Raw genomic sequence first — 25,381 nt, 5'->3', positions numbered from 1 at the left:
GGCGCGGTGGCTCATGCCTGTAATCCTAGCACTCTGGGAGGCCGAGGTGGGTGGATCGCTCAAGGTCAGGAGTTCGAGACCAGCCTGAGCAAGAGCGAGACCCCATCTCTACTAAAAAATAGAAAGAAATGATCTGGACGACTAAAAGCACTTAGGAGATAATTGGCTCTTGTCGGGGGTGAGTGCCCCAAAGTTGGAAGCAAAACTGTCTCATTATTGATGTAAATTAGAAAAGTAACATAAAAGTGCTTGTTACGAAGGAAATCAGACAATATGTAAATGTGTGTAGAGATAGGTAAACCCCATGGGCCACAGATGACCAGTGTCCATGGAGGTTCCAGGGTTTTAAGTCTTGGTTGGTCTCCGAAGCAGTTTGACCTTCTTGTCTTTCCTGAAACTAATAGTGGCCCTTCCTTTCTCTGCAGAACATGGAGAGTTTCTGGCTCTGGACCTTGGAGGGACCAACTTCCGTGTGCTTTGGGTGAAAGTAACAGACAATGGGCTCCAGAAGGTCGAGATGGAGAACCAGATCTACGCCATCCCTGAGGACATCATGCGAGGCAGTGGCACCCAGGTACGGCCCTTTTCTGACACTCGCACAGCCACAGGGACCCCTCTCAGCTGGAGCTCGGGCTACTCCTGCTGTATTTCATACCCAGCACGTGCTCAGGAATGAAAGGAGTGAATGGAGGGGAAACAGTAAGATGCTAGAATAGAATCCGGTAAGATGCGATTCCAGTGTTGTCACACCTTGGGCCCTGGGGCTTGGAAGAGGCAGAGCCCTGTGACTCCTAGTCCACTGTTCTTTCTGTTCTTTCCACCACGCCAGGCCACCTCCTGGGACAGGAATTTCTGACCATGAGTAGAACACGTGAGGGAGATATTTTTAGACCCTTTATTTGTCTTGGGAAGGGGTGGCCCTGAGGTAAACCTGCTTTCCTTGTTTTAATGCTGGGGTTGGCAAAGGGAGGCTGGGTCCCTGGGCCTGTGGGCATGTTAGCTCTCCTGAGGCTGTGACATGGCTCCAGTGTAGTGTCAGACAGGAGACAGAAGGCAGAGGCTCTTCTACTGCCGCCACCCCATGGCCGTCCCACGCTGCAGTGTTGAAGAGGTTGGGCCTTGTGTTCGGGCAGTCTGGCTGTGTGATTCCGGGCGAGTGATGGCACCGGACAGACTCTCAGTTTATTGATCTGTGGAGAGGGATGATGGTACCCAGATTGCGGTGCAGATTAGAGGAGATGATGCCTGTTCCGTACTCGGTACAATGCCTGGCTCGTAAACTAGTACTCTTGCTGTTTTCCACAGGGAAATCTGTTTATCTAATTTGCATCTTCTTACTCTGCTCTCAGTTTCTGTGGCCGGCACTTAAGTCGGCAATTGCATCGTTGCCCATCATGGAGGATGTGGTCACCTTTTCTTCTATCCCTCGCCACTGGCTCCACCCCCCAGATTACAAATATTTGAGAACCAAGTAAACAAGACAAAACCAAAAAAAGTACCTAAAGTTTGGCTATGATGGTGAAAAAGACTTGCAACGTGATGATGATGATGTGTTAGGTGGATTTTTAAGCTTCTTATGAGAACAAGACCCTGCGTGCATTTTTATCCCATTTGTGTAGCCTGTTGTTCGTACCTCAACACCATGAAGGGCCCGGGGACCTTGCAGTCCTTGCCGTGTCCTCCCCAGAGCCTGGCGAGGGCTCGGGTTCCTGCAGACAATGAAGTGTGTCTCTGCCAATCGAGAAAGAGAATCCATTTCAAACATTCAAGATGTGAGTAAAGTTTTGCTTGAAAAACTTACCTTAAAATCTCTCAAAACTGCCTAGTTAGAGGGTATAAAGAAAATTACTTCTATTCTCCATATAATACGTAAACAAAATGTTCTAGTCCATATTTAAACAAAAAAACAACTATGAGACCCAGCTGGAAGAAACAATAAAGCTATTGGGATATTAGAAAAATGTTAAATAAATGGGAAAAAATGCTATATGAAAATGAAACAGAAAGAAAACTAGAAGAAAATATAGGTGTCTATTTGACTCTAAGGAATGGAAAGAATACAATATGCCTGAAAAGCAACAGAAAACACTTAGAAGAAAGGCTGGAAGTTCACAGTGGCTTTTTTAGTGGTGGAATAATGGTGTCATTTTTCCTATATTTTCCATTTTTTTGGTATTAGGTATCAATATTTTAATTAAAGAAAAACAAGTGGGTTTTAAAATACAATTTAGTTAAAATCAAGACCAAAGCCAGGCATAGTGGCATGCGCTTGTAGTCCCAGCTACTCAGGAGGCTGAGGTGTGACGATTGTTGAGGCCAGGAGTTCTAGTGTGTAGGGTGCCATGTTTGTGTGCCTGTGAATAGCCACTACACTCCAGCCTGGGCCACACAGTGAGACCTTGTTTCTAAGAAAAAACAAACAAAACGCAACAAAACACCAACCCCCAAACTGCAAAGATCTTTAAGGACTGTGAACCTGGGCAGTGGGTCCCTGGGTGAAATCTGTCTTCTGGCACATCAGCTTCCACTGAAGAGAAGTGTGATGCAAACCTGACTAGCAGCCACTTAAGATTTTAAAAGTGTATGTTGTAGGAAGGGAAGACTCTCAGAGCAGATTCGCAGACCAATATGGAAAAGGTACCATTCTAACTTCATAAAATGACGCCCTTTGAGCCTTTTTATAACAGGAAGGTGTAAGCTCTTTCTCTCAACATCCTATCCTTGGGTCCTCAGCAAACAGAAAAGGAGATACTCTTCCAATCCAAGGTAGCAGATGGTCTCCTCACTTTCTATAAGGTGTAGGTTCTTTGAACCCAGCACTGGCCAGTGGAACTTTCTGCAGTGATGGAACTTTTCTATATCTGCCCTGTGTAATATGGTAGCCACTGGCCACCTGTGGCATTGAGCACTTGAAATATGGCTGGTGTGATTGAGGAACTGAATTTTTAATTTTTAAAAATTGTAATTAATTGAAATAGCCACAGGTGGCCAGTGGCTACTGAATTGGGCAGGGCAATATTTAATGCCTCTTCTCTGCCTCCCCTGTTGGGAGTGTAACTGGGAAGGGAGCAGTGCTCACGGCTGAGTGAGGGGAAACCATTTTGCTTTGCCAACTTCTAAAGGCCCCTCCCCCATCTTTGATGACTCACCTTATCTCTTTGCACAGCTTCTACAACTTCCTTTTTTTGGATAAATACTATCTGTACTAAAGATCCTTTTGACTGGCGTACCAGGAAGAAGGTGCTGGGAATTTGTTTAATATACATATTATATAATTTTGTCTTCGATCAACTTCCTGACAGAACAGAGCTTGCTTAATATCTTCCTATTTACATATTAAAATACTTGACTTCTACTCAAGGGAGTTGGCTCATGTGCCTTAGTGATCCCCAAGGTGGTAGAGCCTTGTCTATCCTAGCCGTTATGGTTTGGTTTAGAGGTCAAAGTTGCAGCATCAGCTGTGGGTGACTTTGCATGGGATCAGGCAGGGGACAGAATCGATGCACGAAGTTCAGTGAGAGTCAGCCACCTTCCTGACTGGAGTGGCCTTGTCTTCCTTGGTCCCTCCTCCGGACCATACCCCAGGGCATCAGGGGAGCCAATAAGCCCATCATCCTCCATGCCCCGACCTCTCAGTTCCTTTGTAAATGCAAATACTTTTTGTGGGTTAGTGCTGTGGTTTTCAATCCAATGTCTTGCTAAGGGATTGCAACTCCCCCACCCCAAGTTTATGCCGCAGTAGGTCTAGGGTGGGGCCCCGGGATGTGCACTTCTAACATGTTCCCGGTGATGGTGGTGATGCTGCTGCTCTAGGACCACATTGTGGGAACCTGTGGTTTAGTGGAATCTTCCTTCTTCCTGGAAACGAAAATGAGAATTGTCCTCTCACACCCACCTTGGCTTTTAGATTTTGCCACCTGGTCAACCTGGCCCTTGGAATCTGCCCAGCCTGTTTGGCCTCCACTTACTTTTTGCGCCGTAATGCCCATGGCCTCAGCCCTTAAGCAGCCGGAGGGTCACCACCTTCTCTTTGAGGGTACTGAGGGGGCAAGAAGGAAGCCAGGAGGTGGTGGGCGTCGGGGCTGGTGGGAAGCCTGGCTTGTCCTGAATACAGTCTTTCTAAGGCTCGGGAGCTGCTCGTGACCTGCTCAGCATGGTCATGGTTGGGAGGCTGCCCACCCACAAAACTCTATTTATTCTTTAGTGCTCTTCATGGACTCACTGGGTGTTCTGTTCTGAAGTCAGAAAACAAAGATAACTTCTTTGAATTGCCCCCAGGAGATTAGCTTTCTAGAACGGAGAAAAAAATATAAAAGTTACTTATTTTTGTGAAGTCGGTTCATAGAATGCCAACAGAGAACGTCCTACCCCCTCCCCCAACCACAAGAGACAGGGATGCTAAAATACTTCTTGGCAGTGAAATGGGCTGTCCTTTCTGGTAGGATAATCAGCCGGGCATCCTTGTCAGCAGGGTTCCGAAGGGCCATCAAAGGATGTTCTGTTCCCAGGGCATGCGATGACTTTCTGATTAACGTTGGCCATGATTTCCCCTTCCTTGCAGGGTTATTTTGACAGCGGGTAAATGAGTAAATGGTCTAAGTGGAAAACCACATTTGATGAGTACTAATTAATGTTAAGCCCTTATATGTATTGACTCTTTTACTCCTTTTGGTAACGCCATGAGGGCAGGTCCAGTTATCATTCCCATTTTGTAGATGAGCCAGTGGAGACTGCAGAGGAGAGATGGATTTTGCATACACTGAACTGGTTACTTTCAGAGCCAGAAGTCCATGCTCTAATCCCCTCTCTGCTCCTCTTCCTGTGTCGTGCGCCCTTAGTTATTTGACCACATTGCCGAATGCCTGGCTAACTTCATGGAGAAGCTGCAGATCAAAGAGAAGAAGCTCCCATTGGGTTTCACCTTCTCGTTCCCCTGCCACCAGACTAAACTAGACGAGGTAAGATGGGTTCTTCGGACACTTTTCTCGCTTCACTCTTAGGCCTGGGAACACTGGGAAGGACTCTGAGCCACCTGCTGTGGGGTGGGCGGCGGCTCTGAGCGGTTGTGCAGATGAGGCTCTGTTCTTCTGCAGGGCTGTGTGTGTGCGTGGGGGGTGTGGGTGTGGGGGACAGTGAAGAAGTGTCAGAGAAGGGGGGGTGCTCTTCCTTACCCTCCCATCCACACATATTGCACAGTGTCCTTATCCAGAGAAACAGGAATGAAAGATCAGGCACTCTCCTGATCTAAGGTGTTAGGATAAAATGGAAGGGATATGGTTGGGGAATTAATGATGTGAGGATATAAGTGTAGTCATGCGTGGCTTAACGATGAGGATATGTTCTGAGACTTGGGTCACTGGGCTATTTGGTCATCGTGTGAACGTCAGAGTGTACTTACACAAACGTAGATGGTATAGCTCACTACAGGCCTAGGCTGTGTGGTATAGCGTATGGTCCTGGGCTGCAAACCTGAACTGAGTACTGTAGGTAATTGTAATGCAATGGTAAATATTTGTGAAGTCGGTGCATAGAATGCCAACAGAGAATGTCCTACCCCCTCCCCCAACCACAAGAGACAGGGATGCTTAAATACTTCTTGGCAGTGAAATGGGCTGTCCTTTCTGGTAAGATAATCAGCCGGGCATCCTTGTCAGCAGGGTTCCGACAGGGCCACCAAAGGATGTTCTGTACCCAGGGCATGCGATGACTTTCTGATTAACGTTGGCCATGATTTCCCCTTCCTTGCAGGGTTATTTTGACAGCGGGTAAATGAGTAAATGGTCTAAGTGGAAAACCACATTTGATGAGTACTAATTAATGTTAAGCCCTTATATGTATTGACTCTTTTACTCCTTTTGGTAATGCCATGAGGGCAGGTCCAGTTATCTGAACATAGAAAAGGTAATGCACTATGCTACAGTATTATAGCAGCTGTGACATCACTGGGCAATAGGAATTTTTCAGCTCCATCATGATCTTCTGGGACCACTGTCATATATGTAGGGTGTCACTGACCGAGCGTTGTTACGCTGCAAATGACAGTGTCTTATTTTGGCACTTTTATAGCCTCCTCATTCCACTTCTTGGCAGCAATACATCTTTGAAGGAATCATTCACTTAATCTCCTTTCCTGGTCTTTGATGGGCCCAAGTTCCTCCTTCCTGGGCTAGTCAGGAAGCAATACCCAAATTCAGTCATGACTCCAGGGTGGCCCAGCAGCAGAGATCTCTGCTAATGCTGGCTGTTTGAGGAGTGTGGTCTAAATTTTAGTTGTGGGAAATCAATATTCGTTCCTTGGTCCTTTTCTAGAGTTTTCTGGTCTCCTGGACGAAGGGGTTCAAGTCCAGTGGAGTGGAAGGCAGAGATGTCGTGGCACTGATCCGCAAGGCCATTCAGCGGAGAGGGGTAAGTGGGGTGGCAGGAGCCTGGGGTCTGAAGTCTTGCCCTGTCTGTCCTTGACTCAGCAGGAGAAGCTTTTGTGGAGCTTAAGGAGAGGTTTTCTTTCCTTTTCCCTGCCATGCTCACATGAACAGGTTTGGGGTTTTTAGATTATCGCGATGGATAAATAATCTTAGCTTTGGTGCAAAAAAACCTCTTTAGTGCTTAACCTGAAGAAGACTTGAATATCATGTTCAAGTAAGAAAGTTGGAATGATGTTGACATGAGGGTGGAATGGGGCAGAAAGAGGACAAGACAAAGATCTTATCTTGGAGGAGTTATGGCGGGGGGAGGGGGGAAAGAGAAGGAGGAGGAGAGGGAGGGGGAGGTGAAGGAAGATGAGCAGCGGAGCACAGCCAGTGTCAGGGAGGTGCCACTGTTTGTCTGGTTCTAGGCTAGATTCCTAGTTCTAACCCTCCTGGGCTCCGAGTTGGGTTAGTAAAGGGGCTGTTGCACTCGACCTGTGTGTCTTGCTGCCTTTTCTCCATCTTCACATCTGTCACCCTTCTTTGACGATGAAGATCAGAGCCCGCTTTGTCATCCCCACAGGACTTTGATATTGACATCGTGGCCGTGGTGAACGACACTGTTGGGACCATGATGACCTGTGGTTATGATGACCACAACTGTGAAATTGGTCTCATTGTGGGTGAGTGAACGCCCAGCACGAGGGCTGGTACTGGCCAGTGCGTGGGTGTGTGGGCTGGAAAGGAAGAAGGGGACCACGGCTGGGTGTCCCTTTGTCCTTCATATTCTAGCATAATGGTGCAGTCACTCTGGAGCACTGAGCCAGGCCTCATGGAGCTGGGGGTGGTAGAGGATTGGCCCATGTATCGGGATTGCGAGGAGTTTGCAGTGAGGAATCCCAGCCACCCTGGGCAGTCTCAGGGCAGTGGCGTCTGGGGAGACAGGAGTGCTGAACACTCCCTTGCCTTGGTCAGGCACAGGCAGCAACGCCTGCTACATGGAGGAGATGCGCCACATCGACATGGTGGAGGGCGACGAGGGGCGCATGTGCGTCAACATGGAGTGGGGGGCCTTTGGGGACGACGGTGCGCTCAACGACATCCGCACTGAGTTTGACCGGGAGATCGACATGGGGTCGCTGAACCCTGGGAAGCAGCTGTGAGTGGCCCCTTGCTGTGCGGGTGGGCTTGGGGGTGGGCTCAGGAGCTGGGGTTGGGGTTGGCCAGGGCCAAAGGTGGTGTCTTTACAGTCTTACATCCCCAAAGGGTTGCCAAGGTGCCCGCTGGTTGGTTACGGGAATATTTGTGACTGTGAGTTGCTGAGAGGGCTCTAAAACAGAGCTGGTGGATACACCAGATTGTAACTAATAATGTGGCTATGTCCTTCAAAGCAGTCATTTTGGAATTTCCTATTCTGAGTCTAAGTCCTTGCTCTTTCTTGCCACCTTCTATTTGTGAATTGCCCATAGAAACTGTGAGCCGTGTAAGAAAAGCTGTGTCGAGATGGCCAAGATTAGGGTCTCTGAAAGCTCCTTTTGTAGCTCCCACTCCATCGCTGCCCAGAGGACAGGCCATGACAGCCGGCTGCTCATTACTGGCCCACAGGGCCCTAGGGCCTTCTGCCCCAGCTGCAGGCAGACCCATGGCCCATGGAAAATCTGGCTAAGGAGCTTTCTTGGCCTCCTTCCTGGACTTGTGGCCCAGCACGTCCTTGGGTAGATTAGAGGAGGGGCTTCGGTGTTTTGGACCCTGAATGCTATATGCGCCAGCCTGGCTAGACTTAGTTTTTAGTTACTTTTCCTCTTACAAAACATTATTTCACCCTTACAAACATTTATCAAATGTCCCTGTTAAAGATCTTGAAATAGAGATTGCTGCAAGCTCTGAAGGCAGTTGCAAAATATTTTGAGCAACACAGTATTTCTCTGGTCTTGTTGCTATGGTTGTTTTAGGACAGCTTTTAGTGCAGATCTCTACTTGAGAGGAAACTCTAACCCTATAAACCAGCTCAGTGGTGGGTAGCCTTTTTCTTTACGGGCGGGTCCTTGCTTTCTCAAAGCACGGTTTATTTATGTAAGTCACAAGCTCTCTCACATGAAACGTGCGTCCTTTCTTGAACTTTCCTAGGAACATGCTGGTTGTATCTGCCATGGGTGCTGAGAGGTTTATGAACTGAAAAATCATTCACTCAATGTCTGCTTCCATTAATGAGGCACGCCCAAGTCATTCTGAGGAACCATATGTCCTTTGAAGTGTCAAAAGACAAATTTACCAGCCAGGCCATGACAACACACCCCTGGCTTAGCTTAGCCTTAGACAAGACAAAGGCTGGGAGGACATACACCAAATTGTTGGCCATGGTAGCCCTGAAGTCATTATAGACAACCTTTTTCCTCTCTAATATGTTTCTAAGTAAATATCTTCTAAATTTGACTGGAACAAAGTATTTTTAAAACTGGAATAAAAACTTATTAAAAAACCCACCCACACTGTGGAGCCCCATGGCCCTGGGCCACGCCCCCCACCTGCCATAGAACCAGCTGTGCGGGAGAAGATGTCAGAGACAGCAGAGTTCCTCCCTGTTGAAGCCAGGCCGCCAGGCAGGCTTTGTGCCTGTGTGAGTGCATTAACCCTGTGCTCTTAGCAGTTTTGCCAGCTCTCACTTACCTCTGATTCTGCCTTACCTGGCCTTGGGGCTTGAGCAAGTCACTTCCTGAGGGCCTGGGCTCCTGCCTGGTAGGTGACGTTGGAATCCCTTTCGCACCTCTGCTCCGGGCCTCCTCCTGGCTGTAGCCCATCCTAGTTAGTACTGGCACACATGGGTGCCCTTCTCTCTTTAAGACCTAGATCCTTTCTGAGATACCCAGAAATGGGCCTTTTTTGCCAAAAACAATTGCTGGGCTTGGTTTCCTCTGTCACATAGTCCTAGCCAGAAAGACCAATTTCTAAGGAAAACAGTACCACCTAGTGTTGAGAAGTTAAATTACCTGACTGCCCTCTCAGCTTGGGGGCCGGCCTCTGCCTTTCTAAGACATGCCTTTGTCTTATCACCTGCCTGCTCAGAAGTGTGTTTCACTCCCAGATTCCCGAGACCTGACATTTAGAGTTCAGAGCTGAGCTCCAACTCACGTGTCCTCACCTGCCCTTCTAATCTTGTCCCCGCAACCCCTTGCCCCAGGTTGTCTTCACACCGATTTTCTCTGGAATCGACAGGTGGCCTGCAGGGGCCGGCCGTGTGAGTTGATGAATTGCTAGGCCTGTGCTCCACGTTTCATGAGATTGACTTTTTCTTTGGTAAATAAATATTGGTACTCTATGTAAGATTTTATTTTTTAAAAGCATTTCTTTGCTAGAGAAGGATTTCAAAAATCACTACCCTATGCATAACTTACTTTACCTAAAACTCAGGCTATTCCAGAATGTTCCATACTCCCTGAATGTTTCATTGGGCTGCTTAAAAACCATTCTTCTCCATGGTTCAGGGCTCACCAGCTTGCAGGGACAACCCAAGCCCCCCAGCTCCTCCAGCCCCTTTGAGCTGTCACTTCTCCCCACTCTCATTCCTGGTGATGGAAGAGTTAACCCTTTGTTATACACCAACCACTAAAGTATGTTGAAGTTTCCTGTGTGTGTGTATCTTTCCTCTGCAGGAGAGCTGTGAGTTCAGGGACCGTGGGAGCTTATATCCCTGGTCTGTGTCTCCCTGCAGGTTTGAGAAGATGATCAGTGGGATGTACATGGGGGAGCTGGTGCGGCTCATCCTGGTGAAGATGGCCAGGGAGGAGCTACTCTTTGGCGGGAAGCTCAGCCCGGAACTCCTCACCACGGGTCGTTTTGAGACTAAGGACATTTCAGACATCGAAGGGTGAGTGTCCAGCCCTGCGACGTCTCTAGTCACTGGGTCTCCACAGGGTAGACAGGTAGGTATTTGGGGAATGAGGAAGCGGCACTGGTGTTCTACCCTTTGAGTGTAGACTGCAAGAGGGTCTTGCATAGTGTGGACCATGGTGGGCTTGTGGCTTCATGTCACTTACCAGTCTCCATTCCTGTTGACTTTGAACGTGATTACTACCACCGTGCCCCCCGGTGCTGGGAACAGTTGCCCTCCACATGCAGGGACCTGAGCCATGACACTGGACCACGACATTGAGTTCAGGGCTGGAGGCTCTCAGAGGGCCCTGGAATGACTCATTTGCGTCTGCCTCCTTTCCCTTCTCCTAGAGCTCTGATATATCATCCCCTGTTGCCGATTCTCAAAAAGATCTCTGTCCTGGCCCCTGCTTCATAGCAGAAAGATAGGTCCTTGGATTGTCTGGAGAAATACCTACCCACTTAGCTCTAGCATGTAGAGCCACGGCCTGCATTTTCCCAGCCTGGCAGGAGTGGGAGTGAGAAGGGCCTGACTTTGTTTTTCAATTAACAGTATCCCAAGAGTTGGGTCTCGTTTGCTGTTCTTGAGATGTCTGCTTGTAGGTTGAGGAGTCTCTGTTGTTTTGGGGACCCGATGGTGGAGAGGAGGTGATTTTGTTGCCAAAAGGAACAGTGAAACAGTTTATATGACTTTGTTTTAAGTGAAAACTCTCGAAGGAGCTGTGCCTACTTCTTGTTAAACCCCGAGGTGATAGAAGTGCTCCTGTTTGTGAGGCATTTAGTTCCCCTGAGAAGGGTGCGGGTGTCACAGCACCAGCCCTTTACCGCCTCCTTTAGACATAAGCTAGAGCAGCGCCAACTCCATGGTGAAATGCAATGGACGTGCTTTAGGGAGAGGAGACCGGTGGTGCCACAGCTGGTGCACATGTGAGAGGTCACCAAGGGCAGAGACACTGTCTACCCTAAGACAAGCAAATGTAGCACCAACACACACACACACACACACATACACACACACACACACACACACACACCCCTCAGTGTGTAAAGCACCAAGAAGAGGGCCTTGTCTTTACATGGCACATGCACAAGAAATGCTAGTTTTTCTCATCAGGAAAAAGGGGCACCTGGGGGGGTGAGGCAGGGCAGCTCTGCCTCTGTGTGTGTGTGGGGGTGGCTGTGTTGTGTTTTGCCCTTCCCCCTCCTTGTTCTGCCCCAACGGGCAAGTGAGCAGTGGAGAGGGATTCTGCTCCCTGCTGGGGGATGGAGTCGGCTGGAGCTGAGGCGTTTCCTTGCTGCCTCCGCCCTGGGCCGCAGCAAGTTAGACACATTCTCATGTGCCATCTTTCTGTTTCCCAGGGAGAAAGATGGCATCCGGAAGGCCCGCGAGGTCCTTGTGCGGCTGGGCCTGGACCCGACGCAGGAGGACTGCGTGGCCACTCACCGCATCTGCCAGATCGTGTCCACACGCTCAGCCAGCCTGTGCGCGGCCACGCTGGCCGCCGTGCTGCGGCGCATCAAGGAGAACAAGGGTGACGATCGGCTTCGCTCCACCATCGGGGTCGATGGCTCCGTCTACAAGAAACACCCCCAGTGAGTCGGTGTCCAGGCCCGGGGCTGTTGGGGCTCCCAGAGCACCCGAGGACCTGGCCCCGTGGGCCAGCTCTGTTTTGCATTTCAGGGCTGATGTGGATAGACCATGGAGTTGAGGATCCTGGTAAAGTAAAAGTCCACCTGGTCAAAGTGGCAAGTGGGAGGGTGTCACTCCCACCGCCGCCGGTGGAGGTGACTTCCAAAGGCAACTGACGACTCGGACTCTCCTCAGAGCTCCGCTGGCTGCTGGGCGCTCTTTTCGCCCCCCTCTTTTATATGAGCTAGTGTTCCTCTCTTCACTCTGTCGTGATTCTTGGCGGTTCCTGCAGGTGCTGTGTCCTCTGCCAGGGGCCACTCCAGCCCAGTGGGTGACCGGCCTCTCTGGCTGACTTTGGTACTAAATTGATCCTGCCCTGTCCACATTTTGATCCCTTGGGTCATATGTACCCAAATGTTCAAACTGGGACCTGGAAGACATCTCTCTAGTGTGCCCACGTATTTCCCCATATGAATGCCAGGTCACTGTGCCTTCATTAACTTAATTGCTTGGTGCAGAAGGCCTCAGCCCTGAGATTTCCTAATCCTAGCCCAGTGCCTCAAACACTTTTTTTTTTTTCCTGGGTAGAGTGCAGTGGCATCATCATAGCTCACTGCAATCTCAAACTCCTGAGCTCAAGCGATCCTCCTGCCTCAGCCTCCCGAGTAGCTGGGACTACAGGCACACACCACCACTCCCAGCTAATTTTTCTATTTTTAGTAGAGGCGGGGTCTCATTCTTGTTCAGAATGGCCTCGAACCCTGAGCTCAAGTGATCCTACTGGATCACTTGAAGCCTTGGCTTCCAGTAGTGCTAGGATTACAGGCATGAGCCACCTTGCTGGCCTTAAAAACTTTAATGTGCACACAAATCACCTGGGGACCTTGCTAAGAGGAAGATGCTGATTCAGAATGTCTGGGGTGAGCCTGAGATCTTGCATCTCTGACAGCCCTCAGGGAGGCTTTCGGCCCTCAGACTGCACATGGAGTGGTGAGGCCCGGAGACCACGTCTAAAAGTGGCTGCCGTCTGGAAAGTTTCTTGCTGGACAGAACCATTGTCTTTAGCTGTTCGGACACCTTTGATATCATTGGCAGAAACTTGTGACAGAGAGGCCAAAGTCCAGGAGAAGAGCATTTCTGGTTTTTCTGTTTTGGGTCTTTCCCAGGACAGTATCTAGTGAAGTGATGGAACGAGAAAAGTGGGTGGTGTTGGAATCACTGGATTCCACTGGGCTGCTCCCAAGAGGCTGATGGTACCATGAAGAGCAGGGGAGCTGGGGGCTGTGGGACTGCATGCAGAGGACAGTGGCTTGTTAGAAGGGGTCCTTTTCTGTCAGTGGGCCCAGCCCGGTGGCGGAGGTGACAGTTGAATATCTGAGTTTTCATGGTGACTCCTAACTTGGGAAAGAGAGAGGAGAGGAGGTTCAGGGCACCATCTGCTCCTGCAGGTGCCTCCTGGCGCTTGGGCTGAGGTGGTGATCTGCTGTCCCACCCTTTGCACCACTGACCCTAACCATGGACACCCGTCTCTTACCCCATCTGGGCGGCTGCAGTTTCGCCAAGCGTCTTCACAAGGCTGTGCGGCGGCTGGTGCCTGACTGCGATGTCCGCTTCCTCCGCTCTGAGGACGGCAGTGGCAAGGGCGCAGCCATGGTGACGGCAGTGGCTTACCGGTTAGCCGACCAGCACCGAGCCCGCCAAAACACCCTCGAGCCTCTGAAGCTGAGCCATGAGCAGCTCCTGGAGGTCAAGAGGAGGATGAAGCTAGAAATGGAGCGAGGTCTGAGCAAGGAGACGCACGCCATTGCCCCCGTCAAGATGCTGCCCACCTACGTGTGTGCCACCCCTGATGGCACAGGTACGTGCAGGGTCACCCCCGGCTCACACAGTGGGCCTCTATCCTGCTCTTGATGCCCCAGGGAGTCTCCCTTAGCCTAGGCATTGGCCATTTGAACCAAAACGTTTCTTCAGCTGTATTGCTAGGGAATTCTAGAGTTCAATAAGCTCGACCAAGGCATTCCTCTGCTAGAATCGAACAGTAACAATAGTCCATATTTATTGATTGCTTACTATGTGTGAAAGCACTTTATGTGTATTAATTCATTTAATCATTATTTAAAATGATTAGTAATTAACTTTGTTTATTAACAAACTGCTATGTTTGGCAGAAAACTGAGGCGCAAAGATGTTAAGAAACCTGCCCGAGTTCACACAGATAGAAAATGTTGGAGCTGGAGTTCAAACCCAGAAATTCAGGTTCTAGAACCTTTTCTCACAACAACCACATTGGTTTGGGTGGGGGTCGGCAAACTCTAGCCCACGGGCCAAATCTGGCCCACCACCTTTTTTTGTACATAAAGCTTTATTAGTACACAGCCATGCCCATTGTCTGCACATTGTTTACGGCTGCTTTGCACAACCATGGTGAAGTTTAGCAGGTGCAGCAGAAACTGTATGTTTGCTGTCTGAGCCTTACAGAAAAAGGTTTCTGACCCCTGGTGTAAGTCTTGCAACCTAAAACTTACATGGTCTTTTCTCCATCAGAGAAGACAGTTGATGAGCAGGCAAGGCCAGCACAGTTGGCACAGGTTCCAGAGACAGACTGGGATTTGGTGCCTGCTGTGCCCTGCTCTGGTTGTATGGCTTGGGCAAGTGACTTAACCTCGCTCAGCCTGCCCTCAGTCATCCATAAGAGGACAATGAAATGCCTTCCTCACAGGGCAGCCTAAGGGTTGGATGAGGGGTTCTCATTGTAAAAGATTTTTCTTCAGTTTCCTTCAGAGAGCTGGACTCTGCTGTTACTTCTCTATTCTAGAATCTAATCTAAGGTGGCTTTTGATTTTGGATGAATGGTGAGTTTGGATAGTTTTTTCAGTGTACTGTGTCAGCATTCCCCATATCCTTCGGAGCTCTTTGTGACTTCTGAGACCCCCCACTTGAGAAGCACAAAGGAGCCAGCCTGTCAGGGGCTCCAGGGAGAGCCCCATGTAGGGGAAGGTGCTTAGACTCTGTCCCTCTTTGCTGTGGTGAGGTGGTGGTGCCCCAGCTTATCACCTTTCTGGGCTTATTTTCCAGAGAAAGGGGACTTCCTGGCCTTGGACCTTGGAGGAACCAATTTCCGGGTCCTGCTGGTGCGCGTGCGGAACGGGAAGTGGGGCGGAGTCGAGATGCACAACAAGATCTACTCCATCCCGCAGGAGGTCATGCATGGCACTGGGGACGAGGTGAGGCAGGTGGCACCTCCGGGCGGGCTCCCAGTCCCTTCTTGCCTTCGGGAACAGTGCTTTCTCTGCTCACCTGAGACTTCGGGGAGGGCTAGGTGGGCCCAAGGCCCCAGCCTGGTCTTTACGCAGGCTTGTGCCTGAATTTGCATTTCTTCTGGGTGGAAGCTTGAGCTCGTTCAGGCTCTGCTCGGGGCAGCCTGCCCCGGCCAGGCCCCCCTTCAGTGCCCGACTTCTCCCTGCAGCTGTTCGACCACATCGTCCAGTGCATCGCCGACTTCCTCGAGTACATGGGCATGAAGGGTGTGTCCCTGCCACTGGGTTTTACCTTCTCCTTCCCCTGCCAGCAGAACAGCTTGGACGAGGTAACAGCCCTTTCTGCAGGGCTCTGCTGTGGGCTGTTGACTGTAAACCAGCCAAGTGTGGAGGAGGGGAGAGAGCTGAGCGGAGACTAGGGAAAGAAGGGCATGAGTGACCAGCGGCGGGGAGGGGACCCTTGATGGGAGTGACTGAGTCAGAGCTGGTGGTGGTTAAGGAGGTTAGCTCGGCTGTAACAGTCCTTGGGATGGTGATGATGGTGCTACTCAAAATATTGACAACTGACAGTTTTTTTAAGCACTTACTTAATGCCAGGTACTACATCGGGCTTCCTATGTGCATTATCAAATTTAACCCTCACAGCAACCACGTAAGATAGGTGTTTGTACATCCATTTTGCATAAAGGAAAGTGAGGTCTACAGAGGTGCTGGGTATCTTGCTCCAGGTCATACAGCTTGCAAGTGGCCAAGCCATGATTTGAATTCGGTTTCCCGATGCTTGAGCCTGTGCTCTCAGTTGTGCTGTGCCTTGTCATGGGCTTGGGGCATTTTTACTTCATCTCCTGTTGTCTGGATGCCCTGGCTCTTCTCTGATCTCACCCCCTGCAACTTGCCTTGGATGAATGAAGCAGGGGAGGGTGGAGATTTGGCCCTCCTGGGCATTCTGGACATGAGTGCCCTGAGAAGTGGAGAACTGAGCAGGCAGTGCTTGGATCTGGGCTGATGGTGGGTGTGCCGTCTGTGTTAGATACCAGAATACTGTTGTTTAAGCAGTTGTATCTCCATGTCTCGGTCATGTAGACGCACACATACACGCTGCAGGTGTGTAGTATGCTGTGGATGCAGTTGCCAGGTACAAAAGGCATGGTTCCTGCCTTAGATGCTTACAAATGTCTAAGCTGCTGAAGCAAGCTCAGAAAAGTAAGAGCTGCTGTTTGGGACGTGGCACCAATGAGGGACTGAAGCCCCTAGGACACGCAGTGAGATGTTAGTCTAAGCTCATACCTGGAGGATGTGAGGAATACTTGGAACAAGGCAGAAGAAGGAGCTGATGGTGAAGAAAGGCAGGCAGTCCTGGCCAGTGTGGAGAAGGGCGTGTAGGTGGGAACAAGTCACAGGAAGGGCCAGGACAGAACAGAGGAGCCCACCCCAGTGATGGGGAAAAGCCAGCATTTCCCACTGGGTCCCTGGAACACCAACCCTTGAGTTGTCCCACTGAGCTGCGTAAATGCCTCCTGCTCCTCCCCCTCTGAGAGTTCAGTTTCCCACCAGTATAATTAAGCTTTTAAGAAGTCCTGCAGTAAAAGCCCCACTTAGTCTGGTATTTCCCAATACCTACTAACACCGGTCCGGTGCTCACTGGTCCAGCATCGCTTTAAGCTTTTCCAATTCCTTTCTCCAACACATTTTTTGGAGTGTTAATGCATTAGATTTTTGCATTTGCATCAATTTGGCAAAGGGTATTATCAAATGTGGATAAACATTTATGTAATATTTAATAGAACATTACTTACTATAGCAAAGATGTTAGAAACAAACTTGTTTAATAGTTAGGTAATAGTTAAGTAAATTATGAGCCATTTATTGCCCAGTATCAGCTACTAGTTATTTGGAAGAAATTTCAATCACATGGGAAAATATTGGTAGTATGACTAAAAAATTTTAAAAGTATCGTTCTTTAAAAATTGTAATTTGTCTTCCATACACATGGCTGGTGAAAAAAAATTGTAATCTCTCTGCAATATAGAAAAATATAATAATATGATTAATAGGAATATAAAAATATAACACTCCAGTCTGTCCGCCCTTCCAGACTTCCTACTAAAATATTTTTTAAAAAAAACACCATCTTATTTTTCATGCCAACATGTATATATCTTTATTTCTATATTTACCAGGTAAACTAGAAGTCAGATTAATTGTTGTCTCTGAATTGTAGTATTCCAGGTCATTGTTTTAGATTTTATTCTGTGTGTTCCAAGTATTTCTAAGGAGCATGTGTTAAGTCTAGAATCATAAAAATTAAGAGGAAATAAAGCAAAGACAGTTCTGTCTGTTGGCTTCGGTGTGCTCATCCTGTCCATGGGGAAATCCGCAGGTGCAGAGGAGGGCCCGGAGGCCTCAGCTGTGGTGACTAGCTGCTGGCCCTGGGTACGTCTCCCCAGCCACAGGGGCCCCTGCTTGTCTTATCATTTAGGATCACCTGAAATAATGTTATATGAACATTCTGTAAACTTTAAATTGCCAAATACAAAATTTTGTCAGAGATGTGAAGCTGACATGCAGACAAGAGGGATGGGAGCAGATACGCACACACTTGCCTGGCTGTGGGCGTGTAAACCAGCACTCCGAGGGGACGTGTTCTTCTGACTCTCCTGGGATCTCAACATAGCATGAGACATCCAGGTTGATGTGAATGAAACGCCAGGCTGATGGGCATGAGCCACCAAGCAAGGCCCGGAGAAGCCATGCCAGTGGGCGGTAGTGAGCACACAGCCCACTGATGGAGGCTGACCTCCTGGGTGAGGGACCTGGGAGTCCTGACACTCATTTCCTAATGGGCTATGGCAATAGGGAGGGCGCCAGGGAATAACCCAAAACATCTCTCCCACGTTCAAAGCCATTGTGTGTCTGCTCCCAGAGGGCCCCGGGGCGTGGTTAAGGGCCACGTTAAAGACGGGGGCCCACAGAGGACTCCAGGGAGGAGCCTGGGGTGCTTACCCCCTGAGGAACACAGGTGGGGGTGAAGCCTAGCTGTCACCCCAGCTATGGGCCAGGGCACTTATTCACTGGATACCGGAGTTTGATAATTAAGAGACACACACTGACCCTTCTGCTGCAAATGAAGAACAGGGACCAGGCAAACTGCCTGGCCCAGTGGGGAAGCTCAGCATATAGAAATAAGTCACCCAGCGGGGCGGTTTCATGGTGCTGATGAGCCCATTCATTAGGTCAGTGACCTGAGGGTGAGTCCTGCTTCTCTCGTCCCAGCTGTAGGCCTTGGCCAGGTTACTCCAGAGCCTTAGTTTCCTATAAAGCAAGCGTGATAGTGATAAATATCCCACAGGTGCTGTGAGGATTAAATGCTGTAACACATGGGCTGTGCTCAGCCCAGTACCCAGTGCACAGTGGCTGCTCGATAAATCCAGGCAAGGACCTTAGAAACACTAAACTGATTTGTGGGTGAGATTTTTGGTGACTCCAGGGAACCTGTCTGAGCTGTGAGGTTGAGAGCTAGAAGCACAGCCGGGCCCCCAGGAATGACCCGGGCACCCTTCTCTGATGTCCTCTCTGTGCTCATATGTGATTTTCAGAGTATCCTCCTCAAGTGGACAAAAGGCTTCAAGGCATCTGGCTGCGAGGGCGAGGACGTGGTCACCCTGCTGAAGGAAGCCATCCACCGGCGAGAGGTGGGCGAGCTGTGGCACGAGGCCTGATGTGTCAACTCCCTGGTGCCTCACGGGGTCTGGGCATTCAGAAAGTGGCATCCACAGTAACTGCAGCTGCATTGGGTGGGGGGAAGATCAGTCATTCAGCAATTGTTGAGTGTCCCCTGTGTGTCAAGCCTGCTTTCAGCACGGGGGGTTCAGGAGTGACCACAACAAAGTCTTGTTCCATAAACAAATTAGCCTATGACCTAAGGGCTATGCAGAGAAATGGAGCTGGGCGAGGAGGGTGGATAGAGTGTGTGGAAAGGGGGGCGGCTCTTACATAGCACAGCCGGGCAAGGGCTCCTGAGGAGGCGGCATTGAGCGGGACCTAAATGAAAAGAGAGAATCAGCCATGCGTAGGACACATGGTTTACATACACATAAATCTCCCTGGCAAATGTCTGCAAGGAAGACACTGGGGCTCACTTGTGGACTGGGCATCTGCTTCTGCCCTCTCAGGAGTTTGACCTGGATGTGGTTGCTGTGGTGAACGACACGGTCGGGACTATGATGACCTGTGGCTACGAAGACCCTCACTGTGAAGTGGGCCTCATCGTTGGTAAGGACCCGAGCGGCCTTCCCGCGGGGAGGCACCGCCTTGCTCGGTGCGGGGCGCACGGTGCTGAGCCGGGCCGCGTGCTGTGTTGGCAGGCACGGGCAGCAACGCCTGCTACATGGAGGAGATGCGCAACGTGGAGCTGGTGGAAGGAGAGGAGGGGCGGATGTGCGTCAACATGGAGTGGGGGGCCTTCGGGGACAATGGCTGCCTCGACGACTTCCGCACGGAATTTGATGTGGCCGTGGACGAACTTTCCCTCAACTCCGGCAAGCAGAGGTAGGCGCCGAACCGCGCTGGGCCCGCCACGGGCATCCCAGAACTGGACCGAGGCGAGTGAGCGGAGCCGCTACCGCAGCGTCTCCCAGGACGCTGGTTCTTGGGAGGTGTTATTAACAGAAGAGGTTTCGTTGGAAAGAGTTTCTTGTCAAATACGCTGGAAAGTTCTGAGTTAGTAAATATAAGAAGCAGCTCCCATGCCAAGGGCTGGGAGAACAGGCCGGAGCGTCCTAGAGCCTAGGTCTGGGGCTGTGAGGGGGAAACAAATGGAAAGGTGAACCCCCTGCTGCTACCAGGCTAAGCAGCATTGCTTGGGTGAGGCAGACAGGAGCAAAAAAAAAAAAAAAAAAAAAAAAAAAAAAAAAAAAAAAAAAAAAAAAAAAACTCTCTTCCTCCTTCATCCGGCGTCTGGCGCCCTCTACTGTCAGACCTGAGCAAGGGGCCAGCCCCAGCTTCACAGAGCCCTGTGGACTGTGGGGGTTGGGGGGGTGTGAGCTGAGAGACAGCAGCTTAAGATCTAACAGACTTCCCATTAGGAAGACATTGCTTGTAGTATTTCCTAACTAGATTAATGAAGGGCCTTAGTTCTGCAGAATACACTTTGCAAAACATTTGTCTAGACTAGAGGTCACAAACTAAAATGCCTCTAGGGGTCAGACCGTTGCAGCAGAGCTGACCAGGAATAGACCGAGTGGCACACGGAGATTTGGCAAAAACAGGTTTTACTTCATGCCAGCCGGTAAGACTCAGAGGGGAATTTGCTCTCCCCAAATTCTGAGCACCAAAGAGCATAGCAAGCTTTAATACACTTTGCCTAAGGAGGAGGGGCACAGTTACAATAGGTTAACTTTAGTGAGGCAGAGTCCTAAGCTACTTCACGGCCTGGTACACTAATTGCTACAGGTGATTTATGAGGGCGGCAGCTCTTGGGGGATAGTTGCAGGGGAGGAAGCCCAGGGAAAGGTTGCAAGGGAGGAAACCCGGTAGTGGAATTCTCCGATTTTCCACTTCAAGACAGGCAACATTAATAAAGGAAGCAGGCTGGGACAAGACAAGTTGGGGTGGCCATGGGGTCTTGAATGAAACTATGGACCCTGGACTTTTCAAGACACCATGCAGGGCCTAAAGACCCTTAAGCCACTGCAAAGTCATGTTTAGTTCCAGTGGCCAGGTCAGGGGCTCTACAGTTGGCACTAGTTACCTGAGTAATGATTGTGTCCAATGATTGTGGCCAGTCCTGGGGGGCCCTGTGGGCCTGGGGCAGCGTGGTCAAGTTTGCTGAGGGTGGTGGCTCAGCGAGCAGCAACACCAGGAATCAAGCAGCATTTCCTTTCCCACCAGGGGGAGTCTTTGTGCCCTCCACTTCCTAATGCACTAGGGCTGACCAAGCTGGCCTGGCCTGTCTCAGCATATCTCACCACCTCCCTACTTAACCTCCATGAACGTTACCCTCATTTCAGGTTTGAGAAGATGATCAGTGGAATGTATCTGGGCGAGATTGTCCGGAACATCCTCATCGACTTTACCAAGCGTGGGCTGCTCTTCCGAGGCCGTATCTCAGAGCGGCTCAAGACAAGGGGAATCTTTGAAACCAAGTTCCTATCTCAGATTGAGAGGTGAGAGTTTAGGGCTATGTCCTCCTTTTTTCTTATGGACAGTCAAACTGAAGGATTTCCATAGCTCAAGCAAGATCAGGGTGTGGCTTATACAAAGATCAGTTTCGTGGCTAAGACATTCATGTCTATAGTGTTTACTTAAAGCACCTTATGGACAATTGTCATTCGAAGGGAAAATACATAACATTCTCATGAAAGATCATGCTAAGCATGACATGAAGCCATGCAAAGTGATATTGTTGGGATTTAGACCAAATATCGAAGGTAGAAAGATACCTGCTTGTAGGATGTAAATTGAGATGCACAGAATAATTAAACCATCCACACTTGGCTTGAAGGTCCTTCTTAACTGCTGGCTGCAGTAAGCAGGCAGCCAGGATTGAGTGAAGGATGGAACATCAGGCAGTATAGAAACATGCCATGTGGCGACTCTTTAGAGCAGAGCCTCCCTCCTCCAGTCTAATGGCAAAAAAGTCTGCTCCAAACTAGAACAGTGAATTTCAAAGCCCTTTAAAAATTAATGCTGTGTCATTACTCTCAGAGCATAGTGGAACAGGAACTAGACAACTGGCATGGGTGGGCCCCTCGGGCGTCTGCACCAGTGTATAGGAAGAATATGGTCTAGTTTGCCTATCTGTTTGTGTGCAAGGAGATCATTCTAGACTTCTAAAATAGTTCCCTTTATATAACAGGGTTTATTTTCTTCTTACAATTTTATTTACATTTGTTTCATAAATAACACACAAGTAGGGTTCAGACCACCCAGGGTGGCAGAATAGAAATAGAATAGGATTCAATGCTGCTTGATTAGCACTTGTCTTGTGGACCGGTGAACAATAGTGAGAGAATGGACAGGAAAGAGCTTTGTAACTGGAAACTGTAACTGTCACTGTCATTATTATTTCCAAATGAGTGGAATACACAGTGAATTTCCTTCTGAATGTGCATTTTGTGGTGGCAGTGCCCTACCTTATGTGGGGAGATATTTCTTTGCATTCCTGTCACGCTCAGGAAGAGTCAGTCCAGTCCAGTGGGTTGAGTGCTGGTCTGAGTTTAGGCATGGGAGCCACCTCCCAGGGTCAGCTCCTGGAGGCCGGAGCCCATGGAGCCTGTCCTGATGAAGGCGCCAGGCCCTGGAGTGGTGGGCCACCAGCCCTCTTGCTGCCCGACTGACCACCCACTGTCTCCCTCTCGCCCCAGCGACTGCCTGGCCCTGCTGCAGGTCCGAGCCATCCTGCAGCACCTGGGGCTTGAGAGCACCTGCGACGACAGCATCATCGTCAAAGAGGTGTGCACTGTGGTGGCGCGGCGGGCAGCCCAGCTCTGTGGCGCAGGCATGGCTGCCGTGGTGGACAAGATACGAGAAAACCGCGGGCTGGACACTCTCAAAGTGACAGTGGGTGTGGATGGGACCCTCTACAAGCTCCATCCTCAGTGAGTGCCTGACCCCAGCCTTCTCTGCCTACCTTCCTTCTCCCCTGTCTCCGATCTTTCCCTTTTCTTTCTCTCTTTCCTTTCTTACTTTGTAGCAAATTATCAGTCATTCCAAAGAGTGTACACACTGTATATGTCATAGATTAAAGATGAATAGCCAGAAGTAGGCCTGAGTTTTACTTTCATCATTGGAAGCTCCTACGAGCCCCTCCCCAGTTGTGCCACACTGTCCCCTGCCAGGGGTAAGTGCTGCCTTGAATCAGTCCCTTGCTTTTCTTTTACCGAGTATATCTCGGTGTGTATCCATATTGCTTAGTCTTATTTTTTAACATACATAGAATCATATGGCATTTCTCCTGTGACTGGCTTTTCTCACACAGTGTGTCTTTTGAGATGTGTCCACATTGAAGTATGTACAGGTAGTTCGTTAATTTTCAGGGCTGTATAGCGTACCTTTGAGTATGCTATAGTTTATTCTATCGTTGATGTGATATTTGGGTTATTTCTAGATTTTGACTATTACAAAGAGTGTGGCTGTGAACATTCTATTAAATGTATGCCAGAACTCTGGAGCAAGATATTTTTCTACAGTCTAGAGCAGGAGTTGGCAAACAGCAGCCACAGGCTGTTTTTGTAAATAAGGTTCTGTTGGAACACAGCCATGCCCATCAGTTCATGTATTGTCTACGGCTGCTACCTGCAGCGGCAGGGTTGTCGCAAGAGACCACAAAGCTGAAAGCATTTACTGCCAGCCTTTTACAGAAAAGGTTCACTTCACACCCTCTCCCCGACCCCTAGGAGGGAGAACTACATTTTCTTTTCTTTTTACTCTTTTGTCTCTCTTTCTTCATCTCTTCTTTTTTCTCCCCTCTTACCAACCATTTCTCTGCTCTCTTCTTCCCTCATTTGCATATATTTTGAATAATTCATTTTGAAGTCAGAAAATGCCCCAATCCTCTCCCCCGGAAGGTTTCAGCTAAAGGTTAAAAGAGTAGATCTGTGCCCGGGCCCAGACAGTGGGCACAGGATGGAACGGAGGATGGAGAGTCCATGATTGAACTTTACCCACTAGGTTTATTTCAAGGAGGTAAGAGGCTCTCCCAGAGTCTACACAGTTAGTGAAAAGGGAACTTCAGAAGTTCTGAGTTCCTTTTCTGGATGGTCAGCGTCGCTGTGCAGATAGGAGCCTTGATCCCAGATGAGGGTTAGGACGGGGCCCTGGGACTTGGCATCCTTAGCTTCACAGATGGGGAGGGCACCCCGACCCTGCTGTGCTGGGTGGATGATGACTGTCTCTTTCTCTAGTCCCATATGGAAAGGATCTGCAGTCACTGTAAGGTCCTAACAGTAACTCTGTTAAGTCTGCTCCTTTTGCCTTCAGTGACACTTTGGCGTAGATGTGGGTCTCTTGTAAGGCAATACCCCTGGAAAATATAAAATCACATTCATGGGTGTCAATCCTCCTCCCCAGAGTTTGTGAACAGATTGTGTGCCTCTGCAAGGCACACTTATGGCTTTCATGACTGTTGAACTTCTCTTTTACTGATTAGTTTTAAGAGCACAATTTGCAAGAATTGTGGCCTGCCAAAGTTGAATCCTAGCTCCCCCAATTGCCTAATGTGTGTATTGGGCAATAGTACTAGCATCTCCAAGCCTCGGTTTTCTGGTACCTAATAAATAGTAAATGTTTGCTACATTTGTGACTGTCATCCTTCTCCTCATCTTAATTATTCCTGGGTTTCCAGGATCACTTCTTAGGGTCTTATTTCTGAATGCACAAATTAATCACAACTAAGACGGTTTTTCCCGTGTCTTCCTTCTGCCTTTTCCAGCTTTGCTAAAGTCATGCACGAGACGGTGAAGGACCTGGCTCCGAAATGTGATGTGTCCTTCCTGGAGTCAGAGGATGGCAGTGGGAAGGGGGCAGCTCTCATCACTGCCGTGGCCTGCCGCATCCGTGAGGCTGGACAGCGATAGAACCTCTGAAATCGGAAGGGACTTCCTCTGGCTCCCCCTCCTCCCTGTGTCATCCCCTTGTGTCAGAGACAGATGCCTTGGCTTTTCCTTGGCAGAGAGGACCCCATCAGACTTGGTTTTTTCTCTGCCTACACTCACTGTAGAATTTGGTGCCCGAACCTTGGCTTTCCAAGATAAACACAATTTGAAGTAAGGGTTTGTTCACAATGGTCACAACCATTCCCATTGGTTCTCTTAAAACTTAAGAATGTTAACCCTTAGTAATTAATTCCCCTGGCCAAATTCCACATCCCCGTGTAATTCTACAGGACGGGGACATTAATGAAGATACGGTTGCTTTACTTTGGAGCCTGAACATGACATTTCTAGGTGTCAAGCATCCTCCAGCACAGATGTTGGCACTGATTCTCCCATCAGATCTGGGAGGCCTCTACTACAACACCAGCCTCATTCTCCTACAGACAGATTGTGAGGTGCACGTGGAGGGGAATCCATGGATATCCATGTGGCAGCCCCTCTTCAACCTCGTCTATAAGCATTTGCCCTGTGGATTCCAGCATCACTGTTCCTGGAATCAAGGAATCCTGCATCTGGGCAATGAAACCAAAGCCAAGAGTCGACACATCCTGCAAGTGGGCTTGTGGC

The 25,381-nt window shown here is 49.4% G+C and overlaps 1 protein-coding gene across 1 annotated transcript; it reads left to right on the top strand.

Moving 5' to 3' along the window:
- Positions 1–427: 427 nt before the first annotated feature.
- HK2 (hexokinase 2) lies at positions 428–24,921 on the top strand. The gene is made up of 16 exons (XM_012664883.1): positions 428–574; positions 4,839–4,958; positions 6,310–6,405; positions 6,988–7,087; positions 7,380–7,563; positions 10,114–10,269; positions 11,634–11,867; positions 13,458–13,762; positions 14,980–15,128; positions 15,371–15,490; positions 18,758–18,853; positions 19,334–19,433; positions 19,526–19,709; positions 21,170–21,325; positions 22,526–22,759; positions 24,592–24,921. The coding sequence occupies exons 1-16, from the start codon at positions 518–520 to the stop codon at positions 24,734–24,736; spliced, it is 2,436 nt and encodes an 811-aa protein (XP_012520337.1). The 5' UTR covers positions 428–517; the 3' UTR covers positions 24,737–24,921.
- The last annotated feature ends 460 nt before the right edge of the window (positions 24,922–25,381 follow it).

This window comes from Propithecus coquereli, unplaced genomic scaffold (genome assembly GCF_000956105.1).
Source record: "Propithecus coquereli isolate 6110/MARCELLA unplaced genomic scaffold, Pcoq_1.0 Scaffold93, whole genome shotgun sequence".
Classification (NCBI taxonomy): Eukaryota; Metazoa; Chordata; class Mammalia; order Primates; family Indriidae; genus Propithecus; species Propithecus coquereli.
This window is presented reverse-complemented; position numbering and strand designations above follow the sequence as displayed.